This window comes from Diadema setosum, chromosome 1 (genome assembly GCF_964275005.1).
Source record: "Diadema setosum chromosome 1, eeDiaSeto1, whole genome shotgun sequence".
NCBI classification, from domain to species: Eukaryota; Metazoa; Echinodermata; class Echinoidea; order Diadematoida; family Diadematidae; genus Diadema; species Diadema setosum.
The window spans coordinates 20,249,425-20,270,949 of NC_092685.1; the positions used below are offsets into that span (position 1 = coordinate 20,249,425).

At 38.4% G+C, this 21,525-nt stretch overlaps 1 protein-coding gene across 1 annotated transcript in view; it reads right to left on the reverse strand.

Moving 5' to 3' along the window:
• The window catches only part of LOC140234747 (S-adenosylmethionine-dependent methyltransferase Rv2258c-like), a 30,562-nt gene extending 14,891 nt beyond the window's left edge, over nucleotides 1-15,671 (reverse strand). Inside the window, exon 1 of the mRNA XM_072314789.1 lies at nucleotides 15,163-15,671. Within this exon, the coding sequence (XP_072170890.1) occupies nucleotides 15,163-15,515 (353 nt within the window). The 5' untranslated portion in view covers nucleotides 15,516-15,671. The remainder of the gene's footprint in view (nucleotides 1-15,162) is intronic.
• Between the last annotated feature and the right edge of the window lie 5,854 nt (nucleotides 15,672-21,525).

Below are 21,525 nucleotides of genomic sequence, written 5' to 3' on the forward strand. Positions count from 1 at the left end.
GAAGGAGAAAACCATTCGGCACTGGTTTATGTGATGGTGGTGTTATCAATGAATTTTGCTATATGCTAGAACGCAGGCATCACAGTAATACTCCTAATTGCTTTGCGCGACAACAGCGACGTTATGATTGATGGACTTGAGCCAGATCACAGGAGACTTAACCATTTGGAGGTAAAACCTCCGAATGGTTAAGTTAGGGTTGGGGTATGATATCAAAACAAACTGGAATAGACATATAATCATGAAGGGAAAAACGCTATCGCAAGGCTGCAGTTTTGAATTAATAACACGGCAATTTCTCAGAATGTGTAACCACGCCCACCGCCTTTCTTCTACTAAAACGACTCCCTGCTCCTATACGAAGAATAGGATTTTAGTTATACTTCGTAATGAGTGATATCCTCCGAGTCCCACGTCGGACACGGGTGGTACAATGTCTCACTGGCCTCCGAATTGACAAAGTATGAGGCCTATAACTGGATTACACTTACAAACACGGCGACACGATAACACTGACACGCAGAGGAATTCCATTCAAACGACTAAAATACAGGTTTGGTCTGTTTTTTGCTTTACCGGATCACATTCAGCCATTTCCAAGAAAAGACAAAGAAAACATGCCACAAATGATCATGACAACGGGGGAAACAATACACCTTATTTATAGAACACGCACACACACACACACACACACACACACACCCAAACACACACGCACACACAAAATGAGTCACGGGTTAAAAACTAGTTCAAGAATAAAGCGTTTCCGATCCCAGTTCCGGAAGCAAGATGCCTTTTTTTTTAAGCCAATTTGACTGCTAATAGAGAGAAAAATAATCTAAATGCCCAAAGCGGATCTTTTCAATAAGTAAACTTCCTTTTTTCATGAGCAGATACATCATGGTCAACGGTGATAACATAATAACCACATTGAATAAACAAAATAATTTCAGCCTGTCATAAAAATGCAGACGATCGAGCCACACACGATGTGATGGATTGGGCCGATCTATGGTCATGATCTGTATAAACAGCCATAAGATGGCGTCATTAATGTGTAATCAGGCAGCTCCTATTAATAATTGCCCTCTATTTCTACTCGCAGGCTGAAGGCAGTTTTTTAAAAGCAAAATGTTAGCAATTCACTTCTTGCAATACATCAATTACGGAGTTACTATGCGACAAGTACGCTGAATAGAACATTCAATATGAAACAATCGTCAGTCAGTGCGTAGATTCGCAGACTGACACAATGATGAGAGTTCAGAAGTCTTTACAGGGCAAACCATTTCCGCGAAGCCCCTGCAATTACAATATATTTCAGAAGTGCTAGAATTCCACCCATCTCTGTACATCTTGGTCAAAGAAGGGCGTCGCGGGTCAAAAAAAAAACAAAACAAAATGAAAAACAAAAAAACAAGAAGACATCGCACAAGATGTATGCACCGAGAAAGATTCGAACTCATGGCCTCGGCGTTCAGAATCCAGTGTCTTATACACAATTTGTACCTTAGCGTTTCCCAATACACATGAAACATACCAGACTGGAAGATTATGATGCGATTATGATGTTAATTATTGTCGATCTGGCGCAGTAATTACCATGTGAATTTCACATATTTTTCACAGAAAGAGACGCTGTTTCTCAACAATTTCGCTGAAAAAAATGACAAGGTAAGCTCTTCCGCGCAGTCAGCTTTCTACTTGTAAACATGACAGCGTTAAAGACTGGTTTCACAGAGACAACGAACATAATATTTGTCGTTACGTGAAATCTTTTGTAGGATGATGGAGTGTGTTTGAGGTGTAGGACAAATTGATTCCATCAGATTACCTGCGCGGTATGCAACGAATATTGACAATCTCATCTATGGACGGTATCATTTTTTTTTCTTTCTTTGTGGGAAACTCCAAATTCTATCATACACTGATCGTCATAATAGGGAGCAAATTTGAAAGATTCCTGATAGGCACCCAACCATGGCGGGTAAAGAATTGAGCGGATGAAAACACAAAACTGATTTATTATCTCAAAATCCAAAGGGAACATGAATCGTTTATATTCCACTCCGTACAGAGAAGTGTATATTACGCATGATGGCAAGAGACATGCGAAACGCGTGTTTAATAATTATGAGTGACAAAGTATAACACAATTTTTATGCTAAATTCTCTTCATGTTGGCGTGTCTGTATGTTTGTTGTCAGTTTGTGCAATGTATGTTTGTAGGATGTATCCAGGGGCTGCGGAAAGCTTGTGTATGTGTGTGTGTGTGGGGGGGGGGGGGGGGGCCTGCGGGCTGTGGATCGGGTCAATGCCCCCCCCCCCCCCCCCCCCACCCGATTGGAAGAATCTCCGGATGCCTCGGAAAGTAATGGGTTTGCTTGTGAGTTTTTTTTTTTTTTTTTTCCCGTGCAGAATCATGGATCACCTTCAGTATTTGTAGGAATTCTTTCTTTCTTTAACATTATTTTCCAGTTGTTTTGTTTATGTTGTGGAAGAGCCAAAGGTGTGTTTGTGTGTGTGTGTGTTTGTGTGTGTGTGTGTGTGTGCATATTATGGAGTAGTTCCCCTCCCCTTTCCGCGGCCCCTGCATGTTCGTATGTGTTAAATGTAATACCCTAAGTGCGAATATGTATGTAAGTGTGCGAGGTCCTATGTGTGTATACGTGTATGTATGTATATGTATGTATGTATGTATATGTATGTATGTACGTATGTATGTATGAATGCATGTATGTATGTAGGTATCATTACTATTATTTATTTATCTATGTATTTACTTATTTGTTTGTTTATTTCTTGGCATTTTTCAACATAAAATACAAAGAAAAATCATATTACGTGGTATAAAGAATGTGGTTATAGGTGCATACCGCTGGTTGCCAGAGGAGGAAAAGTCAAATTTGATAATTGAAGCTCGAGGCCTTCCTCCCCGACCAGTGTATGCACCCAGAATCAGCTATATTAATGTAAAAAAGTTACAAACAATGTCAAATGATACATTATTGCGTGTATGTATACATAATTATGTTTAGACGAGAGTGGGCGGCGTTTCCCTGTCTGCACCATTACAACGTCAATGTGTGTCGCTGGTACCTTATAGATTATACCCTAACAAGCGATCGGCGGTTGAACGTCTTAAGTTATTTGGTATATACAGGAAAAATCAGTCGCTATCTCTTTTAAATTTTCATCATATCTTCTTGCTTTATAATGCCAAATACAATATAAATGTTCTCACACCTTGTTGTACATTCCATTGTGACCACTGCCCGGCCGACGTAAGACCGTTTTACATCTACGTGAGATCGCTGGCGTCCAACTGGCGCCAAACAGCGCCATAAAACACGAGGATAGATACTTGCCCTCTAATAGATAAAACTTTTGTATGTGTGTGTGTGTTTGGTGTGTGGGCGTGAATGTTGGTATGTTTCTTCCATAAGATATCATGCTGCTTCAAAGGCAATACAGACGCTGGATACTTGTAAAAGGCGGAAGTTTATCAAACGGTGATGCGTTTGTGTGTGTGCAGATGACGAGTGTGTTTACGCAATGTGTCTACGGATATTTGCTTTTCATGGAAACAGAATGAGCCCAAACCAGCACAGCTCATGAAAAGTTAGGCAAATGCTGATTAATAACTATACTTGCAAAGACCAGTAACGTAAAGATAGTATAACTGTGCATTTTCTTTGAGAATACAGTGAGCAGATAAAAGCGTATGGTATTGATTTATAGTCTGGGTTTAATAGTGTGTGCCCGCATGGATGTACGAGCACTTGTCTTGTGTGAAATCTTTGTGAATGAATGGGAAATACTGCTGTGTCACACGTTGTTCTAAGTGATACATTATCATCATTTCGATTGCTCTTGGGAGTGGGTATTGTCTCGTCAGTGCTCTGTCATTCTTCACCATGTTCCACGCATGACGGGGCGGGCTAGTTTATGCTGGTTGCATTCACATCCGCCTGCTCACTCACATCGTGCCATGTAGCTCATCTTTGCCGCCCAAGGTTTATAATCCTGCCCAGTATAGTGTGACGCCGTCTCGCGGCTTTCAGCATGAGTAGGTACATTTAACAATAAACACTTCGCCTCCCAAGCCATGGCATGTTATCAGTCTTGTGCGCACATTGTTTTTGTCATAATCGACGATCCCATTGATTTCGACGGGTACATATTGTGGGAATAAACTATAACAGAAGAGAGAGAGGGAAAAAATATATGAGACTGGCATTGAACTATATCAGGCGATGGAGTCATTTGCATGGTATGAATTAAATCGGGTTGGCTCACTGCCAACCACTCCCACATCGTAGTAAATTCTTGCGTCATCAAGGAAAAGTGCTTTGCCACAGTCCACTATAGCAACGTTGCAATTATCATGGAGCTATAATAATCATACGATCTAGAGAGGGCTCATGTGCGCATGTCACCATTCTCGAAATTACGCCTTCAGAGGCGTCAATAGATTTCTGCAGACATCATGGACACACCATACTCCTCATAATTTTCATACTCCCTCCCCGGACTCAAATGATAACTTGGACATCGTATATACATGATACAACCATGATTTCACTTTGGCTGCATTTTTATTTGAAGTGCCTTGTTTCTAAAAAGTCCATGCTAATGAGCAACATTCATTGTTTATAGTTCGGTGACTTGATTTCGCTATGGCTGGAGTTGTAGTCGCATTAACTGTTGCTGAGCGTCCATGGTGGTCACCCTAGGCATTTGAATTGGACTCGATACTTTATCAACTTCGAAAAGTCAGGCACAAGTCAAGGCCTCCTCTAGTTCGTTAGCGATGATGGCGCTTCAACGGGAACGATTCAGAGATCGGAAGAAAAGAAATTGTCAGATAATTGACATTTGATTAAAATATCTGATTACCATGTCTCTCCGCGCCACTGGCTAATCTCATGCGATTCATTGACGTCCGAGAAGAGGGGAGTCTGGGCCTTGCAATGACAACAGTTAATTTTGTCCTGTTTTGTTTTATTTCGTTCTCTCCTGTTGCTAGGGTCGTCAGGGTTTATGTGTATATAACTCAGTAACTTACCGGTATATAATATACTCAGTACTGTTATGCTGGCAACTTTCCAGAATCTACGCCCAGACAGCCTTCCAAATTTTGCAGACACAAAGGGGGGGGGGGGGGGGGGGAGCCACGAGACTGCATATTTGATATAGAGGGTTACCAACATTGTGAATGGCGCGGGCAGGAGATCACCCTGAAGCGGATGGTTAGCCATGCACGACTCGGGCCGTTTGCGTAAGCCTGGTCCTTATTTCCGACCCACATTCAATAGTTTAGACATGAAAAGGAACCAATTTATTCTGCATATCATTGCTTTTCTCTCTTTTTTTTTTTATCTGTGTACATATCTCCCTCTTCCCGGTGTATTTCTCACATGGGCTCTCCACCTCTCTTCCTATGTTTCCTTTTACTCCCTTAAACCTTTCCAAAAGGAAAGAAAAAACACGTGCAAATGACAATGATGGTTACGAAAGACGTAACCTGCCCGTTTCCTATATCCGCTCATCCTATGCCCCTTTTGTCAGTACCAACCGTCACGGCTGCTTAACGGCTAAGTATGCAAGGGTATCTACATTGCCTCTTTCTCCCTCTCATCTTACCCCCCCCCCCCCCCCTTCCTCTCTCTGTCTTTCTATACTATTATTTTCTCCCCTCACGGCGTATCCCAAGGGGTCCGACGAAAATCATTGAGTCCTAATTGCCATGGAGTGATCTAAGCAAGAACCCCAAGCAGGCACGATTGTCAGTGTCATGTCGTCCTCTTCTGGAGTTATCCAGCGTCCTCAACAACAAGAGATAATTTATCAATTCATCTCCTTTTTGCAAGAAAATGCCTCAAAGACGTTAATTTCGATAAAACCCGAGACAAAGTAAAGATATTATGCCGGTAATTTGATCCCTAACATGTTTATGATTGTGTTGACTTGTAACTATTAATGGCTAATTTGCTAGAATTCTTTGTATCTGTATCATTAGAATCTAGTTGAGGAGACATATTATATATATTTGCACATTATCCTTGCAGACACAATAAACTATTGAAATCTAGACCTAATCTGTTTTCCTCCCGTATCATCCATCCCCTTGGGGTCCACTCTGCTGGCGTCGCAAGGGATGTTTTCAAAGTGTTTTTACAAAGCGCGACTGAATATACCTTCAACTTGAATCCTACAAATTTGTCCGTCATTCTTCATTCAATCTTGATATTGGAGAGTCGGGCTCGACAAAGCTAATGACAATCTATAGAGAAAAATAAATGACGCTCTTGATCCTTCCAAAACGAAACTTTATTATAAGATTCAAAAAGAAAATTGGCAAAGTTAGTAATGAGGACAACAAACTGCAATATTCGATGCAAATAAAGGTATATGAATTTAACCTTTCTATCTTGGGTCTAAAAGAACATCATAGTTAATGCGAAGGAAGGTTTCATCTGTCTGGTTTCTCTAGTTGTTGTTGTTGGGTTTTTTTTTTTTTTTCTTCTTCTTCTTCTTCTTCAAAGACATTTCACGATGTAGGTTTTAATGAGCTCAGAGGGGTATTTGAGGTTTGACTTACACTAAGACGGCTCGAGAAGCCGCGAAACTGGCTGCCGGACAATAGCCGGGTTCTTTCAGCGCTGGACGCCGGATTGTGCTCGCGCTTTCATGGGGAGGAAATTCGCTTCCTTTCCTAAATAACCGATCTCCAATGGATTGGCGAGAAGATGTGACTTCTGTCCACCCTTTCACGTCGTCAAAGAAAAGGGGAGGAGTTCACTGAACGAGCTGTGGTTCCGGTATATCAGTAACAACAGTGTCTGCCCTATAAGCATCACGTTTAGATGGTCTGACATGCTCGATGTTAATGACCTGCACTCAGGCCATATATCTCTTGCAAAGTGAATAATATTATGCATGTCAAAGCTGTATCCCCGCCCACATAATCAATTAACAGCATGAGATGCCTATAAATTAGACCTATGCAAAACATAAACTATTTTTTTAGCGAATTTATCGTTATAATCCGAATTGCTGTGTTCATTCTTCTATTCTCTGATTAATACTATGTACTAATGCAAACACCGATTATTCTTCCATTCTCTGATTACTACTACGTACTAATGCAAACATCGATTATACAATGGAGCTACAAACGAAAGGAGCTCCATGATTATACGCATGCGCGCGAGGGCGTTTCGTCTTGCACCATATGTATTTTTTTTTTTTTAACGGGGAATTCGTTAGTCTTTACATTAACATGCTATTTTCATATCAACTTCAAGAGTTTCACCCAAGGTCTTTTCTGCTCCTGTGTTTTAAGGGAGGTATAGAAATGAAGAAATCAGAGGAGACTGAGCAATATACTTTATGATATGTAACGAGGTTTCTATTCTTTTTATCTCCTCCACTATACCGAAATAACGTTTGCCATTCAACGCTGACAGCACAAAAGAGAGGAAGGGGTAGGGTGCTAGCAACATGCCTTGAAAGACACGGTGTCACCTACAGCCGAATGCAATGCATGGAAGCGGATATATTAACACGTTATACCTACAACTTTATAGGACGTTCTACTATGGAGAGAAGCAATGAGGTTTATCACAATGTCCTTGATTCATTCACGCCCAGTAAGAGTGATTTTTGTTGTGTGTGTCTCACTCCTTTAACGCATCATGCTCTTGTTACTTTATATAAGGTTCTTTTATAACATTTCTCAAAATTTCCACCCGAAGGGACGCTGTTTAACGCTTGAATAGTCCGTACAAATGTGTTTGTCAACATGCTTAGGTGAAGACTTCCAATGACACCTTGTAAGAGATCAATTTGGCAATAATAGTATGACATCTTTGATATTAAAGACTTTACCGTCTGTGCATGTTAACAACATTCTTAAATTTTGTCCAGAATTCTTGGTAAGATCGTCTTACCCATAATAAGAATATCATGAATGTACACGAGTGTCCCCCATTATTTTCATGTAAGCCATTGGGTAGTGGAAATTTACCAAAAAAAGGAGCGAGAGAGGAAGAGAGAGAGAAAAAGAAGGGGGTTTTGAGGAGAAAGCGGGAAGCTCTTGTAAATCTGCCCTCAGGATTTGCTTTTAAATGCATTACTATAGTTGAATCCTAAAAGAATCGATTGACTTGTAACCTCGTAAAGCGGGACAAAAATGTCGGCCATCAATAGGGATTCGTTACGCACAGCTACCGTTTTGATCGACAAGAAAGTTTCCAAGCCTGGCTCATGCATGTGTATTAACTCGAGAACAAAACCTGTGCGGCGATCAGGGGATAAAATGGTGTAGATTGTCACTAATGTTTAGGCTTCGATCAGATTAAAGACTGGAGAGCTGTGGCCGTCAAGCATGCACTTAATTTACGACATGTGATGATTCAATCAAACCAGCAAGCGAAACTTTCAAACCACTGCGACTTCCGATCTGTTGTGTGGGTTTAACCCAATTACTTTAATCGATGAGCTTAACATAAAGTCGATAAAAGCGAGCTATTGATAGTTGGAAAGTTAAACTTGAGCACCTCGTGGTCAGCTTGTTGTAGAATGGAACGCCCCTTTGAGCCTCCCCAATCAAAGCACTTGGGGTAAAGAGAAAACCTGGGTGAGGTTTCAGGTGCTTACAAGAGTGGCGAGTACTCGGCAGCGAGAACACGCTTTTCGCAAAAGAAGTGATATATTTTTTTCCAGTTTTTAAAGACAATGAAAGAGAGCAAAGAAAGGAATACATGTATACCATTCATAATAACGTGTTATCTACCATAATCAAAGGAAATAATTCCTTGGACATCGAGTAAGACAGTGTACAAACACAGGCCGGAAATAGATGTGAAAGTTTAGCGTAATTTTTCTTTTTGGAAAAGTTGGCGGCAGCAGCCCTGGATGTATGAAATTTTATCAGTAGATTTCAAACTGCGAGTTATGGTAAAAATGTTTGTCAAGGATGTATTCGCTGAGGTTACCTTTAAAGGAGGCGTAATCTATTCCAAGTAATGCAATACAAAAGATAGTAAGTTCGATGATACATACTTCCAAATATCAAGCGAATTGATTTTTTTTTTATTTGCGAGGCTGACGAAGACAAAGCGAACAAACCTTTCATTTTCTCTTCTTTTTTTTCTTTTTTTTTTTTTGGTCGCAAAGAAAAGTATACATTGCATCATCTCGCCAACCCGAAAACCTGTTAACAAATTACTGGCGAGATAACCTCGTCAATAAGAGAATAATTATCAGAACATTGGTATGCAAATTGTACACCAGACGAAGTCTTTGTATATGAGAAAGGCAACTTTCACTGTGTAACCTCAATCAGTCTCGTTTGCCTTACGTCACAATGATGCATAGAATGTGATGCACGGATAACAGGTGATAATCAAATAGACACTCAATATTTACGTCACAGACACTGACAAAGACAGGGCATGTTTAGTGGAACAAGAACTGGCATGTGACGGGTATTGTTGGTAAATCGAAGTAACCCATGAGCAAGGTCTTTATACACGGTTAAACTACCGTTTCACCCATTATTCACATACTTAAATTTGTCGAAATCAACACAGGCAGCCTTAAAATAATAATGGAAACGTGATGCCAATTTCTGCCGCTTCAGATTCTCTGCAGTTAAAAAAAAAAGGAAAAAAAATCTGCATTATTTGTATCAGAAGTCAAGGAAGGTTGAATTTGGCACATCATATTCTGCATGTGTTGCTTTCATTCACTGGATGATTTTGTCAAATGGCGTCACTTGGTCCTGCCGTTTTTTGAGGCATAGTGCCATGTTAATAGAGCACAAAATGCCATTTTTACGGTCGAAACGTGGAAACAGACCAACTTCCCCGCAAGAGTTCCCAGATCGTGACACCCTGCCGAGCTCACCGTGAAACACAAACACTGTAATCCAACTCTGATACTAAACAAAAAACCACGCAATATTACAAATCAAAATGAACTTTCACACGTCTGAACAAACGCATTTTCTCCGCTTCTTTGAGATTTCACGAATTTCAAGATCATATTTTCAATAGAAGCGCACTGTCCGCCAGACATGATGATAAAAGCGACAACTGAGCTAGATATTCCCCTTGTATCATATAATCATTAGATAGTTAAATCTTTACTATAATACTCGCAAGTAGACCAACGCAGGAGAAACATTGGTTACGCATGAAAATTACCTACGCACAACAAAACTTTATTTATTTATTTATTTCTGTTTCCCGAGGATTATTCCATTTACCCTCTCCTTATGACTCAGGCTGGAGCGAAGGAAATGCAGTGCTGTGACATAAAGAATGTAAACGCATGATCTTTGAAACTCTTGCATTTTTATTACTTTCTGTGTTACTGAGATTGCAGCAAAGATGATTAAGATGCACAGAATATAGAGACATGTATGTCGAAATGAGGCCTCTCATTTCTAGCAGATAGTTTATAGTCATGATCATTATTGGTTTGCTGTACCTCAAGTTTAATATATCAGTGATCAGATATTATCCTCTTTGTTCTACGAGAAATCTGTTTCAAGTCTTGGATGATATTGAACGAAGCCTTATTACAACCATTATATAATAAGTAATGTTTTAATGTTGTGGGTTTTGTAATCATAGTTTTTATTATGGTCCTTTTGTGAAGTACTTCCAACTTCTAACTGTTTGTGGCATAGAGAAACAGCATGCGCGTCCCTTTTACATCGACTTACCAGTTATGCATCGACTTGAAGAGTGTCAAAAATCATTTTTTAATCACTTGATTCACAAAGACAAATACACACACACACACACACACACACACGTGCACACACACAACGAAAAATATGTCATAAAAGCCACTAAAAATTTGATCCGGGACGAATAACATTACACAATTATTACGTTACGATAGATTATATAAAATGTTTGCATCTAACACGCAATGCCGCGGCAAGTGAAAATCCAAGTTTGCATAACTTGTTATGTATACTTTCAAGCGTTCATTGAGGGTCGAATCGAGTCGTATTTATTTATAGTAATAGGGATCTGTTTTAAATCGTCAAATCTAATTATGGTTAGTCTCAATATTCCTTCAAGGATAATTCCGTCAATCTATACTTCATGCACATATGAATACACCTACATACACATCATCTCATGCATAATATACATACATATACATACATTACATCATACATCACCAGCATTTATTATGCGCATTTATGCTTCCTCTCGATGCGTAAAATAGTTATGTATACCAGCATGAATGTGTACTTCCGTCATAAAAACGTTCCATCGTAATGATCACAACGAACATATTTTCACAGTGACATCAAGCCACAAGAAAAGAGACATAAGTTATACAGTTTTGTAATATACGAAAGACAATAGTACATTTTGTGTAATGATTCAATCACACGGGACTTGCACCAATCAAACACTATCATTCCCACTGACGTGCACGCATGATGGATTACAGAAAACACGTGGTTACTATATACGTGTCGCTTAAAGGGCTGCCATTTAGCCCTATGCTTCTCATATTGTAAAAAGAAAATAAGTATAGTATCAGCAAGAGCTATGGTGTTCAGTTCATATAAACCTTCTGGCTATATTTTTTGGTGATACGTGGAACAAAACGACACCTATATATAGGTGCAGTCGTAGTACAACTATGACAGAAACATGAAATTGGTGCAGAAAAGAGCACGATAAAAAATTGTGGTGTCTATCGGAGGACGGCCCTAATGTTTGGGCGTAAAAGGGCATCGAATTCTGTTTAACCTGTTGATAATTAATTTGCATCAATCGAGCACTTTATACAAAGTGCAGGATCATCACCTTAAAAGGCATAAAAGCTATCAATGAAATTCAATTAAATAATTGTGCATCTATATAATGATGCTTCATACATTGTCATAATTATCACCAATCGGTGAGAGGCCAGGTTTTTTGTTTTTTGTTTTTTGTTTTTGTTTTCTTAGCGAGTTGCCATCTTTGTGAGTTGTCACGTTCGTTATCACGAAAGATCATGGACACGCAGATTATACACAACCACTGCTGCTTATTCAATAACTAAACAACATAATATTTTTCTTGAGATGATTTAATCTTGAATGGTGTTGTCAATAATTTAGAACCAAGATTAACTGAGGAAAACTAATCATTCTGTTGTCGTTATCAAGATGAAATGGCTGTTTCATCAGTCAAAAATACATGAAAGGTGTTAGGGGAAAATTGGCAGAGCCTCTGAATACAGTGACTTCTCCGTCGCTGTTGTGATGTTTTCATTCGCACGAGCTTTTCAGAAATCGTTTCGACACACCTGCAAGATAATAAACCACGAGATCTTTTTCATCACCTGTGCAGATTTTTCTCCGCCATCAACTAAACATTAGGTCAAGAGTTTCGCGTATTGTGCTGTCAAATTATGTGTTTATCTGGTATCAAAAGTATTCCGAGCCCACCACGTCTCAATCGCTGTAACTCAAGGGTCTTTGTCAAGGCTACAAAAGACGCGAGTTCTCGTCAATGAATAGAATTTGGCATAGCTTGTCGGCTTTTGTGCATTTATTGCCGCTGTTGTTCGACAATCATGCAAGGAAATTTTCCAAGCAAAACCTACTCAGGACTACATAGCCATGTATGATGACGAAAATTGTCAAATCATATAGATACAAATGCATGTACGGAAACATGGTAACGATAATTTGTTCCAATGCGCTATTTGATGATGCAGCCTGCATGAACGGCGACAACTCAACAAGTTGAGACGCAGCTGTATCCAAAATTCAATACTCATCAACCATAGAGTCACGAGTTTCGCGAGACACGGTTGGTTTGAGATATATAGAACAACGGGTGTCTAAACAAATCTGACTTTCGTGAGAAGACTGGCCCTTGATAGAGTTCATTGCCTATGTTATCAATTTACAAATATGGTGTTTGTATTCCTAAACTGCATGCTGAAAATAATGTACGCCATGCTGCCACAAGTGCTACATACGAATTCGATAGCTGGACCGGCAGACCGGCAGTCGGCGCAGAGGCCCCGTTGAAAATTGTACATAAGAAGTCATGTTTAAGAGTAGAACTGCATGGACTACATTTCAGTGATTTGGTGTTTGTTTGCTTTTTATGAAAGGATATCAATTCACGTGAATAGGGCAGATATCCTTATACCAATTTGAATTTAGATGTCATCACATCATTAAGATAATACATGCACATAGCAAATGTTTACTGTATTCCTTTTCTGTAAAAGTCGATCGTCAGTCGTCACCCTAATGTAAAATGTCTCGTCAATTCACCACATTTCAGATTATCAGCATTAATGATATTGGAGCAGTCAGTAACACATATCTATGTGACTTAAAACAAAAAACCAATCATATCAATACATCAAAGTTAACTCATTTTGAGATATTTCGGATCTCATAGCAAGATTTGATTGGTTGTTGTCAGGGCAGAGATTTGAAAGAGGTCTTGTACAAGAGGGCGATCGGTTAAAAATGTAATTTTGCTAGGTAGTGAAACCAAATTACCGTGGCAAATTGTACAAAACACACACACACACGCACACACACACACACACAATTTCTGTCAACGAGTGTATCCATCAGTGATATGAAACATTAAGGAAAGCTTAACATATTATGAGTGGTCCACATTTCTACAAGCCTGTCGTTTACACTTGGGTCCTTTTCTCCAATAAAGCAATTATTTTGAAAACGGTTAGTTTCATAATCATATTTGTAACAAGTCGGGTTAGAAAGATGAGGGCGCTGAGGTGGGACTAATGCCATAGGTTATGGGAATCTTGACGCCCTCACCTTACTCAACCGAGTTGTAATACAATGTACGCTTTGTATTCCGTGAACTTGTAGTTGCATTGAAAAAAAAAAAAGAATTTTATTTTGAATTTAATTTGTAATGTTAATTTGTAATTTTAGATAGAATTCAATTTGCACTGAATTGAATTGAAATTAAAGTTGAAGGAAGATAAAGATGAAGTGCAGATTAGGGTCTACGGCTTCCTAGAAGTAGCAATAGCATGGTTAGCAAGTTTAGCTCACATCTATTAAGATTACCCGCATCATTTAAGATCACCATGTGGCACACAAAATATGAATCAGGATTGTTTGACAACAGATTTATCGCTGAAAAAAAAAGTTGCAGAAAGGTCTGTGAATATTAGGCAAGACTGCATTCTTCCTTTTGGATAAATATTAATGCAAGTAACCTGTATCACTTGAGCTATCATGCCGATGGGGAAACGTTTCAAATACTTAGTGTGAGGGTCGAACACTTCTGGAAATACCGATCAGCTGACGTCACAAACCCGAATTGTAAGTAGGCCTACAAGTGGTTTTGTATCATTGTATTCGAATCTAATACTTTAAATACATTTCCTGTCCGTTTTCAAAAACGATGTCGAAAGGTGGACTGTTAAAACCGAGATGAGATTATATTGGGCTGCTTGATGAAAACTACACTTACCATCACAATATACACAGTCAGTGTAATTGTCTTGTATCAGCAAACAATGTATAGAAGCGTCCTCCTCGCCGGTAAAAGCACGTCGTTGATTTAGTTTGCATGCAACATTTTGGAAAATGGAGCTCAATCTTACACTGATCTAGACTTGCAAGTTCTAGTTCCGCTCGTTTTGGCAAGTCTGCCATTTCTGCATTACCGAACAATGACTATAGATAGTTCATTGTACACTTGTATCTTGTTTTATTGTGCTTTGTATTGATCACAGAAAAACTAACTAGGCCTACTTTAACAAACAAACAAACAAAATGCGACGTAATGTAGCCATAACATTATAGTGCCTTGCAGTCACACGTTGCAGACTTTCGATGTGTTGGTGTTTACAACATTATAATGCTCACGAATAGTTTTACTGATGCCAAGCAGAAATTCTTTTTAAAAATATCATGAAGACCTAACGTTAGTGATTCCCCGTCGACGTTTGGTATTTCTGTCCCTAAATGCAATATGTCCATCTGACTTCATTCTAAAGAGCCCGCCTGCAAGTGTTGTAATTCTTTAGGCAATTCTAACCAGCTGTACAAAACGAGTTTACGCATTTCAATCGTTGATGTTTACTAGACCCGATCCGTAAGCTGGACTGCCAAACCTAACTCACCTTTCTTTTAAACCAGCTCTGTCTGCAATTTCTTGTGAAGTTTTTGGCTGTCCCCGAAAGCTCCCCAGAGCATCAAATAATCCAGTTTGCCGTCCTACTGCTATCGACAAAGTCAGAAACCCAGCATTGATAGTCTCTGCCATTCGACGTCCAAAATCCATGATCGTCTCTCCGTCGGCCCCGACCGGTGGGCCAGCCGCCATTCCTGGCGGTAAGTCTCGGGGCATGGGCTCTGGCACGTTGCTGTTTATTGACATCGGCTTGCCGCCGGGGAGCTGAGCTGCAGCCAACGGGGGTGCTACGGCTACCGGTGGCGTCTTCAACATGCTTAGAATGCGGGTTGGCTGTTCCATGGCGCTGCGTGCAGGCACTGATGAAGTCGTCAATAGGCTACTTACACTGTAGTAGAAGATGCGCGTTCACGTTACACTGATTGGAGCAAACTTACAGAATGTTTTATCACAGTTTAGTAGTTGTAGTGCCTACAACCTAATCTGGAACTTCGTGTAGAAAGCAATTTCTCAGTAGTGTCTCAATATACAGAATCTTTATGCGCGGTTAGTTGCGTGCGTGTGGCTTGCGAAGTTGACTTTGCAACATTATACTGATTATGACGTATATGATCAATACGCAACGCATATTATACACATCGTTATTACTGTGCGGACTTTTTTTTTTCCTTTTGAAAATAATGCTTCGGGTTTGCAGCTCAGAGAGCTTCTCAGTGGATATGCGATCTACAACGTGAATGAACTTCGATCTGGCGCATTGGATAGACAATTCAATGCGTCTACAACACAATTTGGCATTGTGTACATAAGCTACTTTTTTCCGAGTATCGGTGAGAAGTTTCTGATTGGCTGATGAACAACCCATTACGCTTGCGCACAGCTTCTACTCACTTTCCTGTTCTCTCCTCGCTTTAAATATCGTCATTATGATGATGAGTGTGGGATATGTTCGATATACTAGTATTACTAATTTGATAATCTGTCTTTTATTGCAGTTTTTGTTTTGAAGACATCACTTCATCAACTCTGATTGCTCTCTCTCTCTCTCAAAAAAAAAAAAAAATTCCCCCCCCACACACACACAAACACATCATCGATTTCTATATACAATAATATGTACTTGAATACAGAGCATACTGTTATATGTGTGTGTATAAATATTATGTGTACGGTACATCATTGTATGCACATAATATAAGTATAAGATATAAGATATAACAGTTCGACAAAAGTCTTACCTACTTGAAAAAAAAAAGATAGAACCAAAAAGAAAACAAATAAAAAATCAGAAAACTGTAGGTTAGCTCCAAACTCTTCTTTGATTGTGTGTGTGGACTATATAGAAATTTATATACATGTACTTCATATCTTATTGTGTTAGATAATATGATATTATTTATTCCAATCATATCATGTTATATTTGCAATATCATATTATATAATGTATACATACTTTGCTAATATGAACCAGTTTTGGGCACCTGTCTTCGTATTCAACAATGTCCCCAGCAACCTAGAGGTGACTTTCAGCTGCTGTTACTTATCATTCCCCCCCCCCCCACCTTATTTAATCCCTTTTGATAATGTATGTCCATTCTTCGCTGATGATTTTGGTGAACGGAGAGATAAATCATATTGTAAACGCAAGATTTACTGGTGTTCAACGTAAATCTTGTTAGAGGAAAGTGGATGAATAGACACACACAGAAAGTCATGATATGCATCTTGTAATGGGATTGTCTGACAAACACGTATGTTGATATAAATCCACATGTTTAGATGTATAACGTACAAACTCATGTCGGTTTTTTTTTTCATACATAAAGAATGCTGTAAAGATACTTCTACTTCCCTTTCTTTGTGCCACCCCCACCCCTCTCTCTCTCTCTCTCTCTCTCTCTCTCTGTCTCTCTCTCTCTCTCTCTCTCTCTCTCTCTCTTCATCCCGGCTAGTTGTCGGATTAGGTTGAATTCTCGCCAAGCGTGTCATAAAGGTAAACCTCCCGCAACAAAGCGTATTCACAGATCTTTCGTATTCAGATAAGATGATGGTGAAAAACCACTCATTTTTTTTTTTTTTTTTCTGGAGTGATCGGTTGACCGAACATCGGCCTTATACCGTCGAAGTTACAAGAGGCGCTGATTCTCGCCGGTGTTTAGACGTATAGGGGCCTACGCCAGTTATATACGCCACGTACACACAGCCATGGGAATATTGTTACAGGCGGAACTCGAGTGTAAATGGGGATTTTTTTTGGGGGGGGGGGTTGAGAGCGGAATGATGCTAATCAATGGTACGATAGGCTAAAATGCGTATGATTTTTCCCTCAGAGCAGTTGAGATGGCAGACTTCAGGTTTCCAACTTTTTTTGTGAGATGATGAGAAACCTTTATAATTAAAGTTATATGAAATATGAAAAAGCATTTAATTCTAAGAGGAATTCAAAGTTTGTTTGATGAAAATTTGTTTGGAAATGGCTGAAATATCCAAAACAATAAATTGTAATAAAAGATGGGACCCACCTTTTATAAGGATAGCTTTGTTCTACTCTGTTTTGGAAATTTCGGCCATTTCAAAACCAATCTCATCAAATAAACTTTGAATTCCCTTAGATTTGTATGCTCTTTCATATTTCAAGTGGTTTTGTTACTATATATTTGGCAAAGAAGTTTAAAGCTGAATCACCATCAAAAACCAGAACTAGGACCACCCCTTTAATCTTGAGTTGATCAGCATAAAACGTGATTGCACTCAGTCTGCGTGTTACTTTTTCAGATGTATAACATCGTTTTGAAGTGTTGTAGACTTTTGATTTGCTCTTGACAACATGGTTTCTTATGGTCTAAAGCAACTTCACAGAATTTCTCCACCCCATTGAAAAACAGCTTTTGCTGATTGGGCATTTTTATCCGTGGTAAAATAAAAATGAATGAATGAGATGAGATGATAGCAGATGATGATAGACTTCCGGTGCTTCGTTCGTTTGTTTGTTTGTTTGTTTGTTTGTTTGTTCATTTCCATCTGAGAAGATGACTGGATAGCCGATATTCAGCTACGTTATAGCTGGTCTTCCATGGCGTCCAGTTGGATGGATGTGAGGTGGGACCACTTCACCGGGTTAAACACCCTAACACATCAACCCACCTACCCCCTCCCCACTTGAATTCCATGAGAAGAACATTATTTTTCTGTTTGTTTTTTAATTTACCTTTGTTGTTGTTGTAAAAAAAAAAACGAGTATACCTTAATTCCAAGAGACCTCAAGACTATTTTGGATGAAACATGTTACCATAGGAGCCATGACACATCATTATACTCGTGCATATGCATATTCAATAGGTTATAGTGTTTTTGTAATGGAGATTTTCTCAGCAGAACACAAAGTACCAGGACGCAAGAGTTTCATATTTATAGGAATGAATATTTGTTATAGACAATACATTTTCATCCACTTTACGGAAAAGAACGACAAAATACCTATACCAAAAATGAAATGAGAAAGAGTGAGAGGGAGATGGCAAGAATGTGCATCACTAGCCAGGTTGTGCCATTTTATCCAAAGGCCAAGGAGGCCCTTATATTGACTCGAATAACCCATACCTCTTTGTATAAGAGGTATATAGAAAGAGAGAAGGAGAAAATAACGATGAACAACAAAACGTGCGTCACCAACCTGTGTCTCGGATTAAAACTTTTTTTTTCTCTTGTTGCCTCGTTTTTTGAGAGTTCGTTGCTTTCCTCGTTTACCACTCCCCCATCCCCCCCCCCCAACTCCATTTTCAAGGTCTCTATTCTTTGCGATTAATGTATATTTGCCGACATATTCCCCTTAGCGTTGGGTTACTGGGCGGAGGAAAGAATAAAGTCCCGCAAACAATGAAACCTCAAAATACCCAACCTTGGTTATTTTTAATGTACAAGTATATCAACAATAGATGGTTTAACTTGTCATCCTAATCAAAAATGTAAACAGGGGAAACTATACTGACAAAAAAGAGAGAGATAAATAAAGAGAGAAAGAGAGAGAGAGAGACACACACAGGAACAGGAATAAAAATGAAGTAGGTTTTTAGATTGAAAAATAAGGGCAGCGAGGAAAAAGTGGCTAAGCGGTTGATAATTTCACAAGAATTCACGCGAATGGATATCGCTTGGCAAACATCAAACTGATACAAAATAAACACGATTGGCTGGAAATCGGAACTGATCAAGATTCATTATCATAGTCACTTCAGTCAGTTCGGTGGCAGACAGATTTTGATTACAAAACAAGCTGACCTGGTTTCCCCTGATGGTGGGAAAATAGAATAAACGAAAGCAGAAAACAGAAAAGAAAATTCATCAATAATAAAGCACAGAATTACGCAGTCATTATTCATTATAATGAAAACGTGGTAACTTCGTGATTAACGATCTCATGCATATCATAGAATGCAACAATTTCATTTATTCATCAATATAACAAATAATCTAGTCGACAAGCGACTTAGGTTATGCCAAAGATATTAACATTACAGCGCATGACACATTGACGTTGAATACTAGTACCTGTTTTCATTCAAAGTTCAAATGAAAATGAATGCAAAATGCTGGTCGAAAGTCCCGATTTCAAAATATATCAATAGATAATGTTTTTTTTTTTCTTTATATGTTTTATTGATTTCATCTATTGGCATACAAACATAAATCATTTCCAATTATGGTATACAAATAACACAAACAAGAAAAATAAGTTTGCGAAAAAAAGAAAGAGAGAAAAAGAGAAAAAAGGCAGCAAAGTAAAGGTACCAGTCGGCAACAAAGGTGCAGACAGCAATATAACAAGAGTATTTGAAAGTTAACAGGATAAATATATAAGATAAGTATAACAAGGTAAATATACATGTAACAAGAGTGGAATCATGATTTAAAAGGTACAATATGCATATGCACGTTACAAATCAAACTTCCATTTTTTGAAATGAGTTGGTAATTTGCCTCTCTTTTTTGCCAAATAATATTCTGTTTCCTTCAGAGTTCTAATAAAAGACTTTACTGCCACATAATTAGGATTACCACCTTTAAATTTGCACACATAAATGAAATATTTAACTGCCAGAAAAAGAAATGTCAAAAATTTATCCTTAATAACCCCAAAAAATTTATTAAAATCTGTTAAATTAAAATTTGAATCATACTTGTTATGTATTAAGCGTAACAAATCATTCCAAATGGGGCTTACCTTCTCACAATCACAAAAAAGATGTACTATTGTTTCTTCAACTTTATTGCAAAAACTACAATTTGGGGAGTTCTTCCGTTTAATCTTGTATGAAAAGGAATTCAAGGCTATGGTATTATGAAATAATTTAAAATAAAAGGAGCGTAAACGAGTATCTATAGTACATCTAAAGTTATTAATATGCACAGTTTCCCAGTTAATATCATGCGGAAGAGCTACTTTACTGCCCCAAAATACATATCGTGAGTCTGGAACACACTCATCCAACAATATATTATAAGCATAACAGGGTACCTTTTTCGTTTTAACCAAATGCTCGGAGAGGGTATCAATAACATCAACATTTGTGTTACTTGGGTTATCAAGCCACTCATGAGGAATATGTTTAATTAAAAAGTTGTATTTTCTTCTATCAGATTTGGGAACTTCAAAGTCTAACACAAATTCTTCAAATAATCTATAACCAGGTAAAGGTGGATTAACTAAGTCTGCAATTGTACGAACATTTTTAGCATACCAAGTATCATAATATAAAAATTGCTTAGATTTTGAACGAATTAGTCTGTTAAACCACAGTGACTGACATAAAACAAGGTCTGAAAATTTATGTCCAAAATAAACAAAAGAAGCCTTCTCTCTGAAACTGTACCATGTACGTAAAGATTCTGCTAATTGTATGTTATTCAAAGATCTCAATATACATTCAGGAGCATAAGATTTCCATAACACATCTCTGTCTGCATTAAATTTTTCTAAAAAGGATACTTCAATAGTCTTCCACAAACAATTATAGTCTTTATCAAGCAAACATTTCACCCAGGACATTTTTTGAGCAAGTGCGAACATCTGAACATCAGTCATTCGCAAGCCACAGTGAAGATAATCGTTACACATCATTTTTCTCTGCACCCTATCTCGACCTCCATTCCAAATGAATTTATAAAATAACTTATTGAGTCCTTTAAAAAATAGGGGAGGTATCTTTATACAAAGAACAGAAAATAAATACAATAACTGTGGTAACACCAGAGATTTTAAGACATATTTTACCAATTAAGGAAAGATTTCTCATTCGCCAACAATTGAGAGTTTGTTCAATTCTTTTCAATCTCTCTTTATAATTAAGATCAA